At 48.6% G+C, this 21,396-nt stretch overlaps 1 protein-coding gene across 1 annotated transcript in view; it reads left to right on the forward strand.

Annotated features, from left to right (window-relative positions):
* asap1a (ArfGAP with SH3 domain, ankyrin repeat and PH domain 1a) overlaps window positions 1-19,720 on the forward strand; it is a 43,610-nt gene extending 23,890 nt beyond the window's left edge. The window contains exons 12-28 of the mRNA XM_033651023.2: window positions 907-994; window positions 1,153-1,201; window positions 1,302-1,471; window positions 1,551-1,684; window positions 2,369-2,460; window positions 2,548-2,734; window positions 4,349-4,434; window positions 4,774-4,889; window positions 5,290-5,357; window positions 7,275-7,382; window positions 7,467-7,704; window positions 7,891-8,052; window positions 8,130-8,205; window positions 8,308-8,360; window positions 17,181-17,674; window positions 17,756-17,878; window positions 18,032-19,720. Coding sequence (XP_033506914.2) covers window positions 907-994; window positions 1,153-1,201; window positions 1,302-1,471; window positions 1,551-1,684; window positions 2,369-2,460; window positions 2,548-2,734; window positions 4,349-4,434; window positions 4,774-4,889; window positions 5,290-5,357; window positions 7,275-7,382; window positions 7,467-7,704; window positions 7,891-8,052; window positions 8,130-8,205; window positions 8,308-8,360; window positions 17,181-17,674; window positions 17,756-17,878; window positions 18,032-18,106 — 2,319 coding nt within the window. The 3' untranslated portion in view covers window positions 18,107-19,720. The remainder of the gene's footprint in view (window positions 1-906; window positions 995-1,152; window positions 1,202-1,301; window positions 1,472-1,550; window positions 1,685-2,368; window positions 2,461-2,547; window positions 2,735-4,348; window positions 4,435-4,773; window positions 4,890-5,289; window positions 5,358-7,274; window positions 7,383-7,466; window positions 7,705-7,890; window positions 8,053-8,129; window positions 8,206-8,307; window positions 8,361-17,180; window positions 17,675-17,755; window positions 17,879-18,031) is intronic.
* The last annotated feature ends 1,676 nt before the right edge of the window (window positions 19,721-21,396 follow it).

A 21,396-nucleotide genomic window follows, 5' to 3' on the forward strand; every position in this document is an offset into this window, starting at 1 on the left:
GTATGTTATTTGACAAATCTGTACGTTACTCCAGAAATCTGTACGTTACTCCAGAAATCTGTACGTAACTTCACAAATCTGTATGTTATTTGACAAATCTATACGTTACTCCAGAAATCTGTACATTACTCCAGAAATCTGTACGTTACTTCACAAATCTGTATGTTATTTGACAAATGTGTACGTTACTCCAGAAATCTGTACGTTAATTCACAAATCTGTACGTTACTCCACAAATCTGTACGTTACTTCACAAATCTGTACATTATTCCATAAATCTGTACGTTACTCTGTGACATCACGTCAAATGAAAACACATAGCCTGCACCATAGTTCATATTTACAGAGACAAAGTAAGATTTGAATTGAAATAATATAAAATAAAGTCATCTCTCTGTCAGCTGATCGCTCTGACTGAAGCTGTGTGTTATTAAAGGACCAGTCCGTGTTTTATTGAGGACTCAGTGACGATAACAGACTGAGGATGAATCAGAGCTGAAGACAGGAAACTCTCTGTCTGTCTGTCCGTCTGCTGATGCTGAGTCACATTATTAAATATTCAGCAGCCGATGTGGAGTCAGATTTCAGTGTCTCCTTTCAGCGTCCATCTAAACTGAACTCTTCAGGTTAAATTCTGATTCTGTTTACAGCTGCAGTGAGTCGGGTCAGAGGGACAGAAATATGAGACATCTGGTTTATTGACTGTGAAATCACCTGAAGATAAAAACTGTTTTGATTTTATCAAAATCAATGCTCGTATAAAGTTTTTTTTAAAACACAGTAAAACCAGTTAGAACAAGGAGACTGGTTCACTGCTGATGTGCTGTAAGATGACAAAGTCTGATGTTTAAAGGCCTGTCTGTCTGTCTATCTGTCTGTCTGTCTGTCTGTCCATGTGTCTGTCAGTCTAACAGACAGCCTGTCAGACTGAACCTGCTCACCTGTCAGGTGAAACCCAGCGCAGAGGACAAGAAGTGCTTCGACCTGATCTCCCGTAGGTCTCGCTGATGATGATGATGACGATGATGATGATGATGATGATGATGACGATGATGATGATGATGATGACGATGATGACGATGGTGATGATGATGGTGATGATGATGATGGTGATGATGATGATGATGATGATGATGATGTCCTGTCCTGCAGATAATCGGACGTACCACTTTCAGGCTGAAGACGAGGCAGAGTTTGTCAGGTGAGACTGTGAAACATCTGAACATCTTCATCACCTGTGACACATCTGAGACTCTGTGTGTGTGTGTGTGTGTGTGTGTGTGTGTGTGTGTGTGCTGCAGTTGGGTGTCTGTGCTGACCAACAGTAAGGAGGAGGCCCTGAATGTGGCGTTTCAGGGCGGAGGTCAGAGCTCAGTGTGGAGTGTGGAGGAGGAGGAGCTTATCAAGAGCATCATTGACGAGGTGCTGCGGTCACCAGGCAACAACATCTGCTGCGACTGTGGAGCTTCAGGTTGGTGTGTGTGTGTGTGTGTGTGTGGTCAGAGCCATGCTGGTGATGATGTCACCTGACGAACTTGTTGATTGTTTAGATCCTCGCTGGATCACCACTAACCTCGGCGTCCTGACCTGCATCGAATGTTCAGGGATTCACAGAGAGATGGGAGTCCATGTGTCCAGAATCCAGAGTCTGGAACTGGATAAACTGGGAACGTCTGAGCTGCTGGTAACCTCAGCTGTCTGTGTGTCTGTCTGTCTGGGTGTCTTGCTCTCTCTCTCTGTCCCTTCTGCATACATGACTACAATGGGTCGCGTGCTGATGACATCATAGGCGATAGAAACATGGGGTTGTGATTGGCTGCAGAGCCTCTTCACACACATCAAGTGTAAATAAACCCAATCAGTTGAGTCAGTCAGGCTCCAGAGAGAGAGACACGGGTCGTAACGCCTTCGCTACGACGAGGAAGTGAAAATGATGTGTGTCCTTCACAGCTGCCAGCCTCTGTGTGGACAGTCAGTTCATTACTTAACATTCATTAGAATTAACTTCTTGGCTTTGAACATCTCATGTTATTGTTGAGATCAACTGACGTTAGCTAGCTGGCTAACGTTAGCCATCTAATCTGTGATGAAGTTCGTTCCACAGACGTGACGCTGGTGTAATGATCCACAGCTGTGCGTGTGACGCTGTGAGCCACAGATTTCTCTCTGGGAGCATTATTTGTTTGCTGTGCAGTGAACAACGCAGCAACTTTTCAGCATTGTGAACTCCGAGCCGCACGACGAGCGTCTCTCCCGGGTCAAGTTCATAACTTTCACTTAACAGGGGGCGTGGCCATTGTGACGGCAGTGAGTGACGTTGCGTTGAAGTCATCCCGTCTCTTTGTTGACTCTCCTTACGTCCTGTCAGCTTGCCAGGAATGTTGGGAACTGTAGTTTTAATGACATCATGGAGGCCGGCCTATCATCTCTGTCCCTGAAGCCGACGGCGTCCAGCGACATGTGAGTGTCTGTATCAGTGAACGTGTCTCCACCCAGGGAGGAGGCGACGTCTCGTGTCTCACCTGTTTTACCTGCTGCTCTCTGCAGGATGGTCAGGAAGGAGTTCATCAACGCCAAATACATCGACCGCAAGTTCATCAGGCGCACCGTCTCCATGGTGACCAGCGGGCTGAACGAGGTGTACGAAGCGGTGCGATCCAGAGACCTGCTGTCAATCATCCAGCTGTATGCTGAGGGGGTGGAGCTTCTGCAGCCCTTACCTGAACCAGGGAAGGTGTGTTAAACATGAACCCTGTCTGTCGTCACCTCCACCTGAACGTTTTGCTGCGTTCACAGACGGCAACATCACAACCTTCATTATCACCGAGTCGCTGTTCAAGTGTTTGTTAACGTAGTGATGTCATCATCAGCTTCCTGCCACAAAGCAGCTGGACTGAGCGTCAGCTGAAGTCTGAATTAGGTCATGAGATATTTATATTTCTGATCTGTCACGTTTCACCGCCACATGGCGTCTGAACGTAAAGCTAGCACAGCTTCAGCTAACTGAACACAGCTGGAAACAAAACATCTTCAGTTGGAAGCTTCATGTCAGCAGCATGATGTCATGTTCACACTAGGAGCAGTGGAAACTGGAGACATGAAGCTACAAACTGACGCGCAACAAATCAGAGCTCAACTGTCTTCAGCGCTCCAATGACGCAGCGAAGCATCAGCCAATCAGATGTCTTTGTTTCCAGCTGTGGTTATTCAACTCAGTTAGCTGAAACTATGCTAGCTTTCTGTGTACACAGGGACAGAACATGGCGGCAAAATGTGGCGTTGAAATGAGGAGATATTTTCATGATGAAATAAAAACATTTGATCGAGGTGATTTGTGGCGGCAAGCAGGAGCACGTGACACGTGACGAGCCCGTGACATCATAACTACGTTAACAAGTGATTGAGCAACACTTCAACAGCGACACTGTGATGATGCAGCTGGTCACACTGCTGCTGTGTCACAGTGTGAGCGCAGTGTTAGACGTGTCAGTCAGAGGTCAGAGGTCAGGGTCAGAGGTCAAGGTCAGAGGTCAGGGTCAGAGGTCAGGGGGCGGTTCCTCTGTGTTTGTCTGTGACCGGGAGGATTCAGGAGGAAGTAGCTGCTCTCAGCTTCCTGTGGAAACGAGACGGCGCTGAAACTGTCTCTGAGACCTCCTCTTCCTCCTCTCCCTCCTTCTCCTCCTCTTCCTCTTCTCCCTCCTCTTCCTCCTCTCCCTCCTTCTCCTCCTCTTCCTCTTCTCCCTCCTCTTCCTCCTCTTCCTCCTCTCCTCCTCTTCTTCCTGCCTCTCACTATAATCAGACTGTGGCAAGGCAGCAACAGCCAATCAGAGGTAAGGACGCAGCTGTCCGTCATGTGCGTCACAGCTGATCCTGTTTCTCTCCTCAGAAGTTTTCACAAACATATTTTACTGTGAAAGGAGAGTGTCCATCGGGCTTCGTTGAACTGTCTCCAATATGGCGGCCGGGTCACAAACAGCTAAACACTAAAATGTGTTTGTGACTCAGAGAAACAGGAAATGCAGGAACAGAACCTTTATTCAGATTCCATTCTCCACGTCGGCGACAGCCACGGACGGGGCGTTATGTCCGTCCTGTGATATAAACATATTTAACATATTCGAAACAATCAGCCAAAAACGATGAATAAACAAAATTTTTCCAGAATATTCTGGAAAGTCCAGACCTCTGAGTATTTGATCAGCTGCGTCACACTCCTCTGCTCTGAATGGTTGTTTTCAGTCACATGTAGCGAGGACATTAGAAAAGACACACACGCACACACACACACACACACACACACACACACACACACAGGTTGGCTGAGTTCAGTTTGATGTTTTGTGTTCAGGAATCAGGAGAGACGGCGTTACATCACTGTGTGCAGACAGCTGACCCCTCCTCCCTCCACCTGGTCGACTTCCTGGTTCAAAACAGGTATGAAACTGTGTGTGTATGTGTGTGTGTGTGTGTGTGTGTGTGTGTGTGGCATAACGACTGGAGACAGGAGGAAACTGTTAGCCTATCATGTCTCTCCATGTTGTAAACTCTGGGGGCGGGGCCTCTAAATCCAGAACATATCAGGGCGGGATCTTTAAATGTCGGCCACATTTGTCAACAGCTGATCGCGCACACGCCATGACATGAGAACATTTCATGACTGAACTCTTGTCATTAGACTGATAAATGAGGACCAGTGTGTGTGTTAATGTGTCTGTCTGTGTGTCCAATTGTCTGTCTGTCTGTTTGTCTGTCTGTCTGTCTGTCTGTCTGCAGTGGTAACCTGGACGGACAGACAGACGGAGGAAACACAGCTCTGCATTACTGCTGTCTGTACAACAAGTCAGAGTGTGTGAAGCTGCTGTTGAGAGGAAAACCTGACATCACCATCAGTGAGTACTCTCACTTCTCCAAGTCCAGGACTGTTAGCCTAGCTTAGCACAAAGACTGGAAACAGGGGGAAACTGTTAGCCTAGCTTAGCGCAAAGACTGGAAGCAGGGGGAAACTGTTAGCCTAGCTTAGCACAAAGACTGGAAGCAAGGGGAAACTGTTAGCCTAGCTTAGCACAAAGACTGGAGGAAGGGGGAAACTGTTAGCCTAGCTTAGCACAAAGACTTGAGGCAAGGGGAAACTGTTAGCCTAGCTTAGCACAAAGACTGGAGGAAGGGGGAAACTGTTAGCCTAGCTTAGTATAAAGACTGGAAGCAGGGGAAACTGTTAGCCTAGCGTAGCACAAAGACTGGAAGCAGGGGGAACTGTTAACAAACTTCCTGTGTTTCGTGTCTTCTCAGCCAATCAGAGTGGAGAGACAGCTCTGGACATCGCCCAAAGACTGAAGAACTCTCAGTGTGAAGAACTGGTAGGAAACATGACTTGAACCAATCAACAACATGTCAACATGTGCTGGCCAATCAGATGAGAATTCCCCATTTTGTAATTGGTTGGCCCACAGATATTGTTAAAAAAATGTGTCCATGTGACCTTCATTTTACAAAATATCTCTGTCGACACCAGAACATGAAACTGACTCCAGAGCACAGTGGCATTAGCGGTCTCCAGCAGTCCACCTCGTCTCAAAGATTGTGAAGACGTTAATGTTAGCTTTTTAAAACTTGTCAGGAGATCTCCTCACTGCTGACTCTTGTTCAGTGTAAGGACGAAGGAGCTCACTCAGACATACGAGAACGTTTTCTCCCAGTATACTCTGGAAAGTGTCCCACCATCTGCTGGTTCCACCGGTCTTGATCCAAAACCCTTGGTTCTGGTGAACTTTAAACCGCTGAGGTGGAGCAGAAACATCCGGCGCAGCAGACACCTCTGTTTGATCATTCATTAAATAAAGCTGCAGTGATAGGACCAAACGGTGACACAACATTAGTGAACCAGTTGTCTGCTGTTTCCAGAGTGTGATGATTACAGAGAGGAACCATGGACATGATCCATTTAGAAAAATCAGCACCTGAGAAGGCGTTTTCAGGAATTTCTGTTTTGAGTGACCCAAAGTTCTGTTTGTCTGGACGACAGGACGTAAACTAACCTCCGCAGCAATCAGTACCCCCCCCAGCTGAACCCTGACCTCTCTGTTCTGTCTGTTATGATCTGTATAACAAACATGATGTAATCATCACTTGTAGTGTGCTGATGTCACAGGAGCGCTGGTCATAGCTGTGGCCAGAAGCATGATGTTTTTGTGTTGTCCATCCATGTTTCCCATTCTGGTGTACATGATATCTGGACATGTTCTCCCTGTGTCAGCGTGGGTTTCCTCCAGGTGCTCTGACATGTTCTCCCTGTGTCAGCGTGGGTTTCCTCCGGGTGCTCTGACATGTTCTCCCTGTGTCAGCGTGGGTTTCCTCCAGGTGCTCTGACATGTTCTCCCTGTGTCAGCGTGGGTTTCCTCCAGGTGCTCTGACATGTTCTCCCTGTGTCAGTGTGGGTTTCCTCCAGGTGCTCTGACATGTTCTCCCTGTGTCAGTGTGGGTTTCCTCCAGGTGCTCTGACATGTTCTCCCTGTGTCAGCGTGGGTTTCCTCCAGGTGCTCTGACATGTTCTCTCTGTGTCAGTGTGGGTTTCCTCCAGGTGCTCTGACATGTTCTCCCTGTGTCAGTGTGGGTTTCCTCCAGGTGCTCTGACATGTTCTCCCTGTGTCAGCGTGGGTTTCCTCCAGGTGCTCCAGCTTCCTCCCACAGTCCAAAGACATGCAGGTTAATTGGTGACTCTAAATTGTCCGTAGGTGTGAATGTGAGTGTGAATGGTTGTCTGTCTCTATGTGTCAGTCCTGTGATAGTCTGGTGACCTGTCCAGGGTGAACCCTGCCTCTCACCCAGTGTCAGTTGGGATAGGCTCCACCCCCTGCGACCCCTAACAGGATTAGTGGTTACAGAAAATGAATGAATGAATCAAGGTCAAAGGTCAGTGTGACCTCACAAAACAATGTTTTTGTCCATAACTAAAGAATTCATTCACTAATTCTGGCCAAACTTGACACAAATGTCTAACAGGATAAAATAATGAAGGTCAAAAGGTCAAGGGTCAGCTTGACTGTGACATCATCATGTTTTCACGTCATATCTCAGGAACAGAAGGGGAGACATTTGGTCAGATACTGAATTGGTGACTCTGGGAGGGGGCTGATTTGACCAATAGAGAAAGACCTTGGTGAAGGAGTGGGCGGAGTCTGCTGTAGATTCTAACAGTGAAGATGTATTTTAGAGCCACTGATATGAAGCTGTTGTGTCACTGAGTGGAAGATGAACACTTCCTGTCTGTCTCCCAGCTGGTGGAGGCGGTGTCCGGCAGGTTTAACCCTCACGTTCACGTTGAATACGACTGGAACCTCCGACTGGATGAACTGGACGAGAGCGACGACGAACTGGACAATAAGGTAACACCAAGCAAACTGATGAATGACTGATGGCCTGTTGTTTATGACCTCCTGCTTCATGTTCTGGTGCTCCTCCTCCTGCAGCCCAGTCCAGTGAAGAAGGAGCGCTCCCTCCGTCCTCAGAGTTTCTGTCCATCCTCCAGTCTGTCCTCGCAGGAGAAGCTCTCTCTGCCAGCTTCCTTTGTTCCTCCTCACAGGGACAAGCAGCGTCCCTCCTATGGGGCGTTCGCCGACCCCGTCGACAGCACCTCCGCTGACACGTCTCCGTCCCCAGGGCCTGACATCTCAGGGCCTTCACCTGCTGCCAGGAGCCATGGCAGAGGTAAGACAAGGTGGTCTCAAACAAGGGGGGAGGAGCCAGGGGAGAGATTAGGGGAGGAGGAGGCATTGATGTTTTTTGGGTTTGTGTTCCAGCATCCCTTGATGTTAGTGAGCACTTCCTCCTCCTCACTGTGAACCAAAGAACCATTCAGTGTCATGTTATCTGTACTGTTGGTTCCTCCCCCAGGCCCTGTCACCGTCCCGCCCACCTCCCTGCCCCTCACGTCCCACATCAGTGGAGGAGGAGGAAGCTCCACCCTGAAGAAGAGACCCCCTCCCCCTCCACCTGGACACAAGCGCACCCTGTCTGACCCTCCCAGCCCAGTCCTGCAGGGAGTCGCAGGTAAAGGTAAGACTGCCTCTGTAGTACCGCACAACCCAAAACCCATCTGACCTCTGACCTCTGAGCACATTGCGTCCAACCAGGAAGTGAGCTGACCCCCCCACTGGGAAACAGGACATCACCTGCAAACAAGTTTGAGAGAATCCAGCAGCAGCAGAGGTATTTATACTTTCTATCCTCAGAGTGGAATACACTCAGATACAAGTCCTATGGTGAAAATGACCTCTGACCTCTCCTCACCTTCTCCAACACCACCTCCAGTAACACCAAGTCCACATTGGGACCCAGAGTTCTGCCCAAACTACCTCAGAAAGGTGAGACAATGTCTGTTTGTATCAGCGGCCACCTGATGTCACAGCAGAGGTCGTATCTGTGTGATGTTGCTGCTGGTCTTTAGTCCTGTTTCCACCACAGGGACAGTCTGTCTCTGCGTCTGCTGGTTCTCATGCTAAATGTAGGTCCTGCTCAGAGTCTGATGTTCAGAGTCTGATGTTCAGGGTCTATCTTAATAGTTAGCAATGGCTTCTCCTGCTCTTTCTTGCTCGGTGTGCCAGATGTTCAGTTATGCCTCTGCCTCCTTTAGCAACAGTGGTAATTGTAACAAGTGTAGTTTATTTGCTGCGTTGGAGGCGAGGCTTAGTGAATTAGAAGCGCAGCTCCGCACCATGGAAAATCACTCGGTAGCTGCGGTAGTTAGCCAGCCCCCTGTAGCCGGCGTGGAGCCACTTAGCATAGCCTCCGCTAGCGGTCCCCCGGTAACACCCATTCAGCCGGGAGGCTGGGTAACTGTCCGTGAGAAGCGTAGTACTCCTGCTACAGAGACTGGATCAGTTAATTGGCCTAAAAGGTTCTGCACTAAGCTGGTTTAAATCTTATTTATCTGATCGTTTTCAGTTTGTTCACGTTCATAATGAATCATCCTTACGTACCAAAGTTTGTTTTGGAGTTCCGCAAGGTTCTGTGCTCGGACCAATCCTATTTACTCTATATATGCTTCCTTTAGGTAACATCATTAGAAATCACTCTATAAATTTCCATTATTATGCGGATGATACACAGTTGTATTTATCTATGAAGCCAGAAGAAAGTAATCAATTAACTAAACTCCATAACTGCCTTAAAGACATAAAAACCTGGATGAGCACCAATTTCCTGATGTTAAATTCAGACAAAACTGAAGTTATTGTTCTTGGCCCCAAACAACTCAGAGACTCTTTATCTGATGACATAGTTTCTCTAGATGGCATTGCTCTGGCCTCTAGCACTACCGTAAGAAACCTCGGAGTAATATTTGATCAAGATTTGTCTTTTAATTCTCATTTAAAACAAACCTCACGGACTGCATTTTTTCAACTGCGTAATATTGCGAAAATTAGGCCTATCCTGACCCGAAAAGATGCAGAAAAATTGGTCCACGCTTTTGTTACCTCTAGGCTGGATTACTGTAACTCTCTATTATCAGGTAGCTCTAGTAAGTCCTTAAAAACTCTCCAGCTAATTCAGAATGCAGCAGCACGTGTACTAACAGGAACTAAGAAACGAGATCATATTTCTCCTGTTTTAGCTTCTCTGCACTGGCTCCCTGTAAAATCCAGAATTGAATTTAAAATCCTACTGTTAACTTATAAAGCTCTAAATGGTCAAGCTCCGTCATATCTTAGAGAGCTCATAGTGCCATATTATCCCACCAGAACACTACGCTCTGAGAACGCAGGGTTACTCGTGGTCCCTAAAGTCTCCAAAAGTAGATCAGGAGCCAGAGCCTTCAGCTATCAGGCCCCTCTCCTGTGGAATCATCTTCCTGTTACGGTCCGGGAGGCAGACACCGTCTCCACATTTAAGACTAGACTTAAGACTTTCCTCTTTGATAAAGCTTATAGTTAGGGCTGGCTCAGGCTTGCCCTGTACCAGCCCCTAGTTAGGCTGACTTAGGCCTAGTCTGCCGGAGGACCCCCCTATAATACACCGGGCACCTTCTCTCTCTCTCTCTCTCTCTCTCTCTCTCTCCCTCGTATTCTATTACTGCATCTTGCTAACTCGGCCATTCTGGATGTCACTAACTCGGCTTCTTCTCCGGAGCCTTTGTGCTCCACTGTCTCTCAGATTAACTCATATCACAGCGGTGCCTGGACAGCGTGACGTGTGTGGTTGTGCTGCTGCCGTGGTCCTGCCAGATGCCTCCTGCTGCTGCTGCCATCATTAGTCATTAGTCATACTTCTACTGTTATTATACACATATGACTATTGTCACACATGTATACTGCCAGATATTAATACATACTTTCAACATATTGTACCACAGTAGCCAGAACTATAATTATAATATTATTACTTTCATTAATGTTGTTGTAAGCTACTGTCATTACCGTCTGTCCTGCATCTCTCTCTCTCTCTCTCTCTCTCTCTCTCTCTCTCTCTCTCTGTCTCATTGTGTCATACGGATTACTGTTAATTTATTATGTTGATCTGTTCTGTACGACATCTATTGCTCGTCTGTCCATCCTGGAAGAGGGATCCCTCCTCAGTTGCTCTTCCTGAGGTTTCTACCGTTTTTTTCCCCGTTAAAGGGTTTTTTGGGGAGTTTTTCCTGATCAGCTGTGAGGGTCATAAGGACAGAGGGATGTCGTATGCTGTAAAGCCCTGTGAGGCAAATTGTGATTTGTGATATTGGGCTTTATAAATAAAATTGAACTGATTCATTCATTCATTGATGTTGTTAATATCCCGTACAGCTTGATTCAGGCCTGTGGGAATATGAAGTGCAGATAAAATGGTCTAATTGAATTTGAATTGTTTGATGTGTGATTGCTTTCTGGTAGTCGTCTTTGCTATTGTTTGTCCATCTATAAGGTTGTTTTGTATAGTTCAGTTTACTGGGCTCCGCTGCGTGAGGGTCTGTTACTGTCTTTCTAATGTAGAGTGTGATTTTACTATGGTCAGATAAGGGTGTGAGGGGGCTGACTGTAAATGCTCTCAGACAGAAGGGGTCTAGGTCTGTTATGCTGTAGTCTACTGTGCTATTGCCAAGAGGAGAGCTGTGTGTGTAATGTCCAAAGGAGTCCCCTCGAAGCCGACCGTTAACCATGTACAGGCCTAGTGTTCGACAGAGCTGCAGTAGTTGGTGCCCGCTTTTGTTGACAGTTTTGTCAAAGTTGTTTCTGTGGAGATGTGAAGGATATGAAGGGAGAGGAATGCTGATGTGGCCAGGTATATGTCTGTCTCCCTGTGGAATAATAGAATCTGGTTCTACAACGCCCTCAAGTGGACATAATCATATCTACTTAACAGAACCCAGTGTGTAAAGGTCCCAACTACCAATCGACCGCTCTTAAAACTTACACTGGTGTCCCACAAGGGTCTGTACTAGGACCACTTCTGTTCAGTCTCTATATAAATGACTTGCCCTCTGTGTGCTCTGACGTGGAGACCCAGCTATATGCTGATGCAGTGATTTATGCCCATAGCAAGCACAAAACAACATGCTGCTGCAAAACTCACTAATGCACTGTACCACATCACAAACTGGCTAAACCAATCATGTCTTCAACTCAACACAACTAAAACTGTCAGCATGTTTTTCTCTAAAAATCCATCTACCACCTCAGAACCAGTCATAATGCTGTCAGGGAAAAAAAAATGCAAGTTGTCTCTGAATATAAATATCTGGGCATCCTGATCGATTCTCATCTGTCTTTCAAATCCCATGTTAAAAAAGTCCGTCAATGAGCCAAATTTAACTTATCCAGCTTCTGTTTTATCAGAAACTCAATGAACACCAACGCAGTCAAACTGTACATAAACACAATGATACTATCACATCTCACATACTGTTTGACAAGTTATGCACAGGCCAATAAAACAACACTAAAACCTCTCGAAGCACTGTACAAACAAATGCTCAAAGTTTTGGATCGCAGATCAAATGACTACCACCACTGCCTTATCTTAACAAAGTACAAACTTTTGAGCTGGGACAATTTAATCAAGTACACAAACCTTTGTCTTGTTTTTAAGATCATACATAACACTGCTCCCCCTGCACTTCAAACTTTCATCACACAGAGGTCAAGCAATAACCGGGCAACGAGAGGTGCAACCCGAGGAGACTGTGTCATACCCATTAGGAAAAGTGCCATTAGCCACTCAGCATTTTCAGTTAAGCCGTCGCAGGACTGGAATAGAGTACCAGTACACATCAGAGAACTCAGTTCACACCATTTGTTCACAAAACAGTTGAAATCATGGCTCATCAACAATCAAACCTGTACACATTAATACTCAACTGCTGCCTCTGTCCGCTCTTTAACAACTGCCTGCCTGCCATATTCTTTTGCTTATGTCTGTCTTGCTGTTGTTTGTCACAGTCTATGTTTGTTTCTTGTGAATTAGGCTGCTTTGGAATTGTTATTTGTAGAGTCTTGGCTTGCTCTGCTTTTATGTTTGTGTTGCTATGTTTACCTGTTACTATATTTTTATCTTATATCTTAAACTGCATGCAATGCTATTGTTTTAAACTTCTAACTTTTTTATTACTTAGGCTGCCAACTCAGATCTGGCCAGGGACTGCGGATGAAAACTAGCCTTTTGGCTAATTCCGGTATATTTACAGTTCACTGTTCATTAATATGCATTGTCCCTGATAAATAAACAAATAAATAAATAAAATACACCTGTTCTGGCATTAAGGTCTCCACAGATCAGTACACTTCCCTGGGCCTGGTAGTGACTGATCTCATCTTCAAGAATGGAGAAAGTATTTTCATTATAATAAGGGGATTCTGATGGGGGGATATATACTGCACACATGAATATATCTTTATCTGTGGCAACAATTTCTCTTTTTATTTTGAGCCAAATTGAAAATTCACCTTTTTTTATGAATTCAATTGAGTGTACAAGGTTTGCCTTATACCAGACCAGCATTCCACCTGCCCTGGCTTATTCCTTTCAGTTTGGTGGATGGGAACACCATCTTCTCTTGTAAAACAAATATATCTGCATCTCCTAACTCTGTGGTGAAGTCTGGGGTCTTGCTTTTAAGGCCAAAAGCAGTAGACCTCAGACCCTGTATATTCCAACATGAAATAACAAATGATTTAGATTCCATTTAACTTAGATAACAACAACAATGAAAGAAAACTCAAACTAGTGCTCAATATTCAGTGTTAAAATGAGATAAACTCCCAAATCCTTTGTCAATAAATAAATGAAATTCAAAAGAAATTAATTTAAGAATACATTAATCATATGGGTGTCAATCTACTAATATGTAATAATTTACACTTTTAATCAACATAAAAATACGTTTTTTTCCTTCTCACTGTGTAAAATAAAAAATAAAAAAAAGCAATAAGCTCTGTGAGTTGTCTACTCTGGTACCTGACCTATTAGGTGAGAGCAGAGCAGGCTGAGTATCTGTTGGATGTCTCTTAGCCCATTGTGTGGGGGTTTGTGGATGGGGTCAGGGACTGCGGTGGTGGTGGTGACGGTTGGGCCTGTAGCTCTCATCGTTGCCTGAGCACAGGTCAGTGGGCCAGGTTGTAGATCCTGTCGCTGGGGTTGGGATGAGGGTAGGAGTGGCTCTGGTCTGGTTTTGGGCATGGTGTGGAGGTGGATGAGGATGATCTGGTCTCCATGGCGGTTGTCTGGGTGATGGTCCAGTGGGGCGCCTTGTTGGTCCAGTGGGGTGCCTTGTTGGTCCATGGGGTGCCTTGTTGGTCCAGTGGGGTGCCTTGTTGGTCCAGTGGGACGCCTTGTTGGTCCATGGGGCGCCTTGTTGGTCCAGTGGGGTGCCTTGTTGGTCCATGGGGTGCCTTGTTGGTCCAGTGGGATGCCTTGTTGGTCCATGGGGCGCCTTGTTGGTCCAGTGGGGTGCCTTGTTGGTCCAGTGGGGTGCCTTGTTGGTCCAGTGGGGCGCCTTGTTGGTCCATGGGGCGCCTTGTTGGTCCAGTGGGGTGCCTTGTTGGTCCAGTGGGGCGCCTTGTTGGTCCAGTGGGGTGCCTTGTTGGTTCAGTGGGGTGCCTTGTTGGTCCATGGGGTGCCTTGTTGGTCCATGGGGCGCCTTGTTGGTCCAGTGGGGTGCCTTGTTGGTTCAGTGGGGTGCCTTGTTGGTCCATGGGGTGCCTTGTTGGTCCATGGGGCACCTTGTTGGTCCAGTGGGACACCTTGTTGGTCCATGGGGTGCCTTGTTGGTCCAGTGGGGCGCCTTGTTGGTCCAGTGGGGCGCCTTGTTGGTCCAGTGGGACGCCTTGTTGGTCCATGGGGCACCTTGTTGGTCCAGTGGGGTGCCTTGTTGGTCCAGTGGGGCGCCTTGTTGGTCCATGGGGCGCCTTGTTGGTCCAGTGGGGCGCCTTGTTGGTCCAGTGGGGTGCCTTGTTGGTTCAGTGGGGTGCCTTGTGGGTCCATGGGGTGCCTTGTTGGTCCATGGGGCGCCTTGTTGGTCCAGTGGGACGCCTTGTTGGTCCATGGGGCGCCTTGTTGGTCCATGGGGCGCCTTGTTGGTCCAGTGGGACGCCTTGTTGGTCCAGTGGGACGCCTTGTTGGTCCATGGGGTGCCTTGTTGGTCCATGGGGTGCCTTGTTGGTCCAGTGGGACGCCTTGTTGGTCCATGGGGTGCCTTGTTGGTCCATGGGGCGCCTTGTTGGTCCAGTGGGACGCCTTGTTGGTCCAGTGGGGCGCCTTGTTGGTCCAGTGGGGTGCCTTGTTGGTCCAGTGGGGCGCCTTGTTGGTCCAGTGGGGTGCCTTGTTGGTTCAGTGGGGTGCCTTGTTGGTCCATGGGGTGCCTTGTTGGTCCATGGGGCGCCTTGTTGGTCCAGTGGGACGCCTTGTTGGTCCATGGGGTGCCTTGTTGGTCCATGGGGTGCCTTGTTGGTCCAGTGGGACGCCTTGTTGGTCCATGGGGTGCCTTGTTGGTCCAGTGGGGTGCCTTGTTGGTTCAGTGGGGTGCCTTGTTGGTCCATGGGGTGCCTTGTTGGTCCATGGGGCGCCTTGTTGGTCCAGTGGGGCGCCTTGTTGGTCCATGGGGTGCCTTGTTGGTCCATGGGGTGCCTTGTTGGTCCATGGGGTGCCTTGTTGGTCCAGTGGGATGCCTTGTTGGTCCATGGGGCGCCTTGTTGGTCCAGTGGGACGCCTTGTTGGTCCATGGGGTGCCTTGTTGGTCCAGTGGGACGCCTTGTTGGTCCAGTGGGGTGCCTTGTTGGTCCATGGGGCGCCTTGTTGGTCCATGGGGGGCCTTGTTGGTCCAGTGGGGTGCCTTGTTGGTCCAGTGGGACGCCTTGTTGGTCCATGGGGCGCCTTGTTGGTCCAGTGGGGCGCCTTGTTGGTCCATGGGGGGCCTTGTTGGTCCAGTGGGAGGCCTTGTTGGTCCATGGGGCGCCTTGTTGGTCCAGTGGGGCACCTTGTTGGTCCATGGGGGGCCTTGTTGGTCCAGTGGGGTGCCTTGTTGGTCCATGGGGGGCCTTGTTGGTCCAGTGGGGTGCCTTGTTAGTCCATGGGGGGCCTTGTTGGTCCAGTGGGGCGCCTTGTTGGTCCATGGGGGGCCTTGTTGGTCCAGTGGGGTGCCTTGTTGGTCCATGGGGGCTGTGGGCCAAGCTGCTCCTTCTGCGGGCTGTGGATTGGTCTCTGTTGAGAGCGACGTCTTTCAGTGTCCGGACGACTATGGGGACTGTGTGTTTAAATAGATGGACATGGTCGCAGAGGCAGTTGATATCCAGGGTGGGGTGGTGGGGTGGTGGGCCAGGTGGACGTTGGGCCTCAGGACACAGTCTCTGGACACACTGCTGTTGATCCTGTGAATGGTGTCAGGGTGGAAGTCTTTCCTTGGCAGCAGGGTTGACATGACCACTCTGCTGTTGGGGAAGGTGGTGGAAGCTTTCTCTATCACTCTTCTGAGTGACTCTGACACTCTCCTGCTGTCTCTCTCTCTGTCTCTCTCTCTCTGTCTCTGTCTCTCTCTCTCTCTCTCTCTCTCTGTCTCATTGTGTCATATGGATTACTGTTAATTTATTATGCTGATCTGTTCTGTACGACATCTATTGCACGTCTGTCCGTCCTGGAAGAGGGATCCCTCCTCAGTTGCTCTTCCTGAGGTTTCTACCGTTTTTTTCCTGATCAGCTGTGAGGGTCATGAGGACAGAGGGATGTCGTATGCTGTAAAGCCCTGTGAGGCAAATTGTGATTTGTGATATGGGCTTTATAAATAAAATTGATTGATTGATTGATTGATTGATTGATATTCCGAGGTGCTTCTCAACGTCAACAGTGCTTTCTTGGCACAGTGGGTCCTTTCAAGTCAAATCCTCTCAATTCAAGTTTCAACAAGTTGTTCCAAGTCAACCTACTTTATTGCCTTACATTTTAGCAGTGTAAACGTTGTCGTGTCAGTACGACTCGGTTTTGAGATGCATTTAGAGGAGCATAGAGACACGTTCACAAATGCAGACTTTGACTACATCATTAATAAATTCCAGCTCACTGGTCCACTGAGCCGTTCCTATTTTGCTGTGGTCCAAAACTGAGCGCTTATCCTGCCGTGCTGCGCTGATGATGTTACGGTGCCACCACATCGGCTTTATTACTATTATTATGATTAACCTCAAATACAAATGACAGAAATCCACAGATAAAATACTGTTTCCTGTTAGAGTCAGATTTTTGTCGAGAGCTGGAGGCGGGATAAAATTTGATGGAGGTGGCTGACTCATGATTCTCTCTGCGGGAAATATTAGCCGACCTAATAAAGTATCTTGCTAATTACTGACCACAGTTTATTGTGACATCAGCATGCTTGCTTCACTGTGACGTAACACTTTGTTCAGGAACTGCTGAGGGGAAGAAAACAGGGAACAGGACTGTGGTGCTTTAAGAGTGCTGACGGCACCTGACGGGCCGCTCAGGTGTCCTTTACGTCCTCTGACTGAAGGACTCGGTCCTTGCTGGATTCAGAGGATGTAGTTTAAAAATCCTTAGTTGACTTTAAGAAGCACCAGGAATGCTCTGAACTCTCTGCTGTCCGCCCTCACACCGGCTCATTTGAACTAAGCTCTTGTGGCAGCCAATCATAAATGAGCCCCTGAGCTGGCAATGATGCGTTTCCTGTTTTCACTTCTCTCATTCTGGTATTTCTTTGTTTTCAGTGGCTTTGAGGAAGATCGACACCATCCACCTCCCCTCTGTGGACAAACCCAGCCAGCCTCCAGACCTCCTTCACAAACCCTCCTCCTCCTCCTCCTCCTCCTCCTCCTCCTCCTCTTCCTCCTCCTCCTCTTCCTCCTCCTCCCAGCCTGACCCCCAGAAGTCTCCTCCCTTCATTGATGCCTCCCCTAAACACCCCCTCACCCCGGTAGACTCCGCCCAGAGAGCCCCATTAGCTGAGAAACCCCCATCATCCAACCTCCCCCCCAAACCTCACCTATCTGACCTCCGCCCAAAGCCCCTCTTCAAAGACCTCCCACCCAAACCACGACTCAGCGAAAGGCCCTGCCCCTCCCCTGTTGCTATGGAGATGCAGGGATCCAGGCTGGTGGTGGCAGCAGAGAGCCAGCAGGAGGAGGCATCACCTTGGCCGGCAGCTGAACATACTGATGAGGCTGTGGAGACGCCCGTCCATTTGCCACGTAAAATCAACTCTGTGAGTTTGTCATCTTCAGGTAATAAAGACGAAGATGAGACCAACAGACACGTCACATGGTTCATGTCTCCGTGTCTCCAGGTGAAGACTAAAATCCGGCGGGTGAAAACCATCTATGACTGTCAGGCTGACAACGACGATGAGCTGACCTTTGCTGAGGGAGAAGTCATCATTGTCACTGGAGAGGAGGACCAGGAGTGGTGGGTAAGTAACGCTCAGCGTCATCGTCATCATCATCATCATCATCATTAAACTAACCTGCTGAGTTCTTTTCCTCCACCTGCTGCTCCGCCCAGCTGAGAGGACTAATGCTCCACCTTCAGGATCTTAACTCCCTGCTGTGAATGTTGTTCTCAGATCGGACACGTCGAGGGACAGCTGGACAGAAAAGGCGTCTTCCCCATGTCCTTCGTTTACATCCTCTCTGACTGACAACCACAGAGACAAGTGTGAGGCCACCGCCGCTGCCACAAGCCCCGCCCACACGCAGAAGTCACACAGGTGACAGTGGCCGGAGTCAGTTGGTCAGTGATGCCGACAGGAACAAACTAACTGCACCTGGATGTAAATAGACTATTATTCTGCCTGACAGTCTTACCATAGCAACAGTGTTACCATAGCAACCCAGCATGCAGACCCAAGCGGGCCAGTAGCAAAACAATCTGCAGAGAAGGAAAAGGTCAGAGGTCACTGGGAGCAGGATTCTGATTGGACAGCAGCTCGTCACACCACCAGCCAATCACAGAAGCACAACTGAAGGAAAGAGGCACAACGTCCATCTGACGTCTGTCTCTGTCCTTTGTGTCCGTCCAGCTCGTCCTGGCTCCCAACTCGTCAAAAAACAGAGCTTTGTCAGTGGACGCCGGCGTCAGACATGGACACAAAGAGACACCTCACCCTGAGATGCGGTCAGTTTGTAATGTTGCCAGCAGCAACCGTCACATAAAGAGTGAGTCTGTAATCAGAGGACAGGGACGGGGACGGAGGTGGACGAGACCAATAGACTCCGGACCTTCACCCTGGACGCTGCTGTTCGTGTCACGTTTGAATTTTAAACCAAACCAGGATGTTTCTTTTAAACCTAACTGCGTGATTTTTTTTTCCTGAACTGAAGGAAATAAAAGTAAATTTGAGGTGTTTCATAGACGCTGTAACTTTATTTTGAAAAGACTGTTGGCATGTAACGAGCACAAACTGAGCACTTCCTGTGAAAACAGAAGTTTATTTTAAAAAAAAACATGATGATGTAACAAACTGAAACACTGTCCCTGGACGTCTGTAACAGACGTAGGAAGTTCGCAGCGTGTCATATGAAGGCGTGCAGGTCCACTGACAAGGAGTCGGTATTTGATGAGTTGGGATGAGAACGTGTCGTCCTGTCTCACCTCATACAGAGGAAATGGTAGCGACGTCCTCGTCCTCCTCACAGCTGAGCAGGAGCACTTCCTGTGTGTGGATGTCCACAGATCATGAACCTGAGCGGCTGGACTGACGCAGTCTGACTGTTTCCTGTTTACCTGTGTCAAACAGCCGACTGGCTTCATCTGTTGGCATCAGAAACTGAAGGTCATTCACAAAACAGACTCGCCATCAACACATGGAGGCGTCATGTCGGGAGAGACTAATGTGGGGTAAAGGTAGCGAGCATTCAGTGTACGTCTCCACAGACAGTAGTGTTAGGGGCAATAGCAAGTGAACCCAAATGTAGACACGAGCGGAAGCCAGGAATCAGTTAATTGTATTTATTGTAGAGCCAGGGATACAGGGGTTGGAGGTAGGGCAGCAGGTTGGGGAGCGGATCCAGAGGAGTTGAGGGAGAGCGTGAGACTGAAGACACACAGGAGCAAAAATTAGTCATGGGAAAAACTTCCAAAAAACAGAACACAAATTCAAGGCTTGAGCGTAACACTAACTATGTAGAGATTACGATCTGGCGAGTGGAGATGGCAGAGCTGAGTATAAGAAGAGGTCTTGATTATGGCAATGAGGTGCACCTGGTGGCTCCGCCCTGACTCCGGCATACCTGCAGACACAGAGAGAGAGAGAGAGAGAGAGAGAGAGAGAGAGAGAGAGAGAGAGAGAGAGGAGGGGGAGGAAGACGGCTACTGTGACGTCATTCCAGGGGCCGATGTAACAATACCCCCTCTATGGACGCCACCTGGCGTCCGACCAGGCTTGTCAGGGTGGGTGGCATGGAACTCCCATATAAGGGAGGGGTCCAGAATCTATTTATGGGGCACCCAGCAGGGCTCCTCGGGTCCTTTTCTTTCCCAATCCACTAAATACTGTAAACCACGGCCCCCCGTGGCGCACATCCAACAGCCGTCGAACTGTATAAGCCGGATGGTTGTTGATCATCCGGGGTGGTGGAGGCACTGCAGCAGGAGGGAACAAAGGGCTGGAGCGGACAGGCTTAATGAGGGAAACATGGAAGGTGGGGTGAATCCTGAGAGAGATTGGCAGTTTTAGGCGTACAGCAGGGGAATTAATGACACTCTCAATTTCAAAAGGACCAATGAACCGAGGGGCGAGTTTCTTTGAGTCAACTTTCAGGGGGAGATCCTTGGAAGAAAGCCATACCTTTTGGCCAGGGGCATATACTGGAGTGGGGGCAGGATGGCGGTTGGCTTGAATCTGGGACCTGGTGGAAGCACGGAGAAGAGCAGCCCTAGCCTTTGGATTGAAGGTACTGCAACCTCTGCTTCCTGAGATGGGAATAGCGGGGGTTGGTAACCGAGTGTGCATTCAAAAGGTGACATACCAGAGGAAGTGTTGACCAGGGTGTTGTGGGCATATTCCACACAAGCCAGTTGTGCACTCCAGGAGTATGGGCTGGTGGAAGTCACACAACGTAGAGCTGTTTCCATCTCTTGGTTGGCCCGCTCGGTCTGGCCGTTAGACTGTGGGAAAGGCTGAGGAAAGGCTGACATTAATGTCAAGGGCAGAACAGAAAGCTTTCCATACCTGGGAGGTGAACTGAGGTCCTCAGAGACGATGTCAGAAGGGATGCCATGCAGACGAAACACATGAGTAACCATGAGGTCAGCAGTCTCCCTGGAGGAGGGGAGCTTGGGCAGAGGTATAAAGTTAGCCACTTTAGAAAACCTGTCTATGATGGTTAGTATGACTGTGTTACCGTTTGATGGGGAAGACCGGTGACAAAGTCCAGTGCTATATGAGACCAGGGACGGCTGGGTATGGCAAGCCGGCGGCGGGTTTAGTTGAGGTCTTGTTTTGGGCACAGACCGAGCAGGCAGAGACAAACTCTCGAACATCCCTCTCCAAGGATGGCCACCAAAAGCTGCGACGCAGGAAGGCAAGTGTCTGATTAACACCAGGGTGGCAGGTCAGATGGGTGGAATGGGCCCACTGGAGAACAGCAGAGCGTACAGAGTCAGGAATAAACAAGGCATTAATGGGACCGTTACCTGGATCAGGTTGATTCTGCTGAGCTTGACGAACATGTGATTCAGTCTCCTAAGCAACAGCGGCAACAATGCATGTGGATGGCAGGATGGGGTCTGCCTCGGAACTGCAGCTGTCAGCAGTGAACTGGCGGGAAAGGGCGTCTGGCTTGACGTTTCTAGATCCAGGGCGATAAGTGAGTGAGAAATTGAACCGACCAAAAAACAGAGCCCACCTTGCTTGTCGGAAGTTGAGAAAGTTCTTGTGATCCGTCCAGACTATGAAGGAGTGAGCAGCACCTTCTAGCCAGTGATGCC

The sequence above is a fragment of the Epinephelus lanceolatus genome, chromosome 12 (assembly GCF_041903045.1).
Source record: "Epinephelus lanceolatus isolate andai-2023 chromosome 12, ASM4190304v1, whole genome shotgun sequence".
NCBI lineage: Eukaryota > Metazoa > Chordata > Actinopteri > Perciformes > Serranidae > Epinephelus > Epinephelus lanceolatus.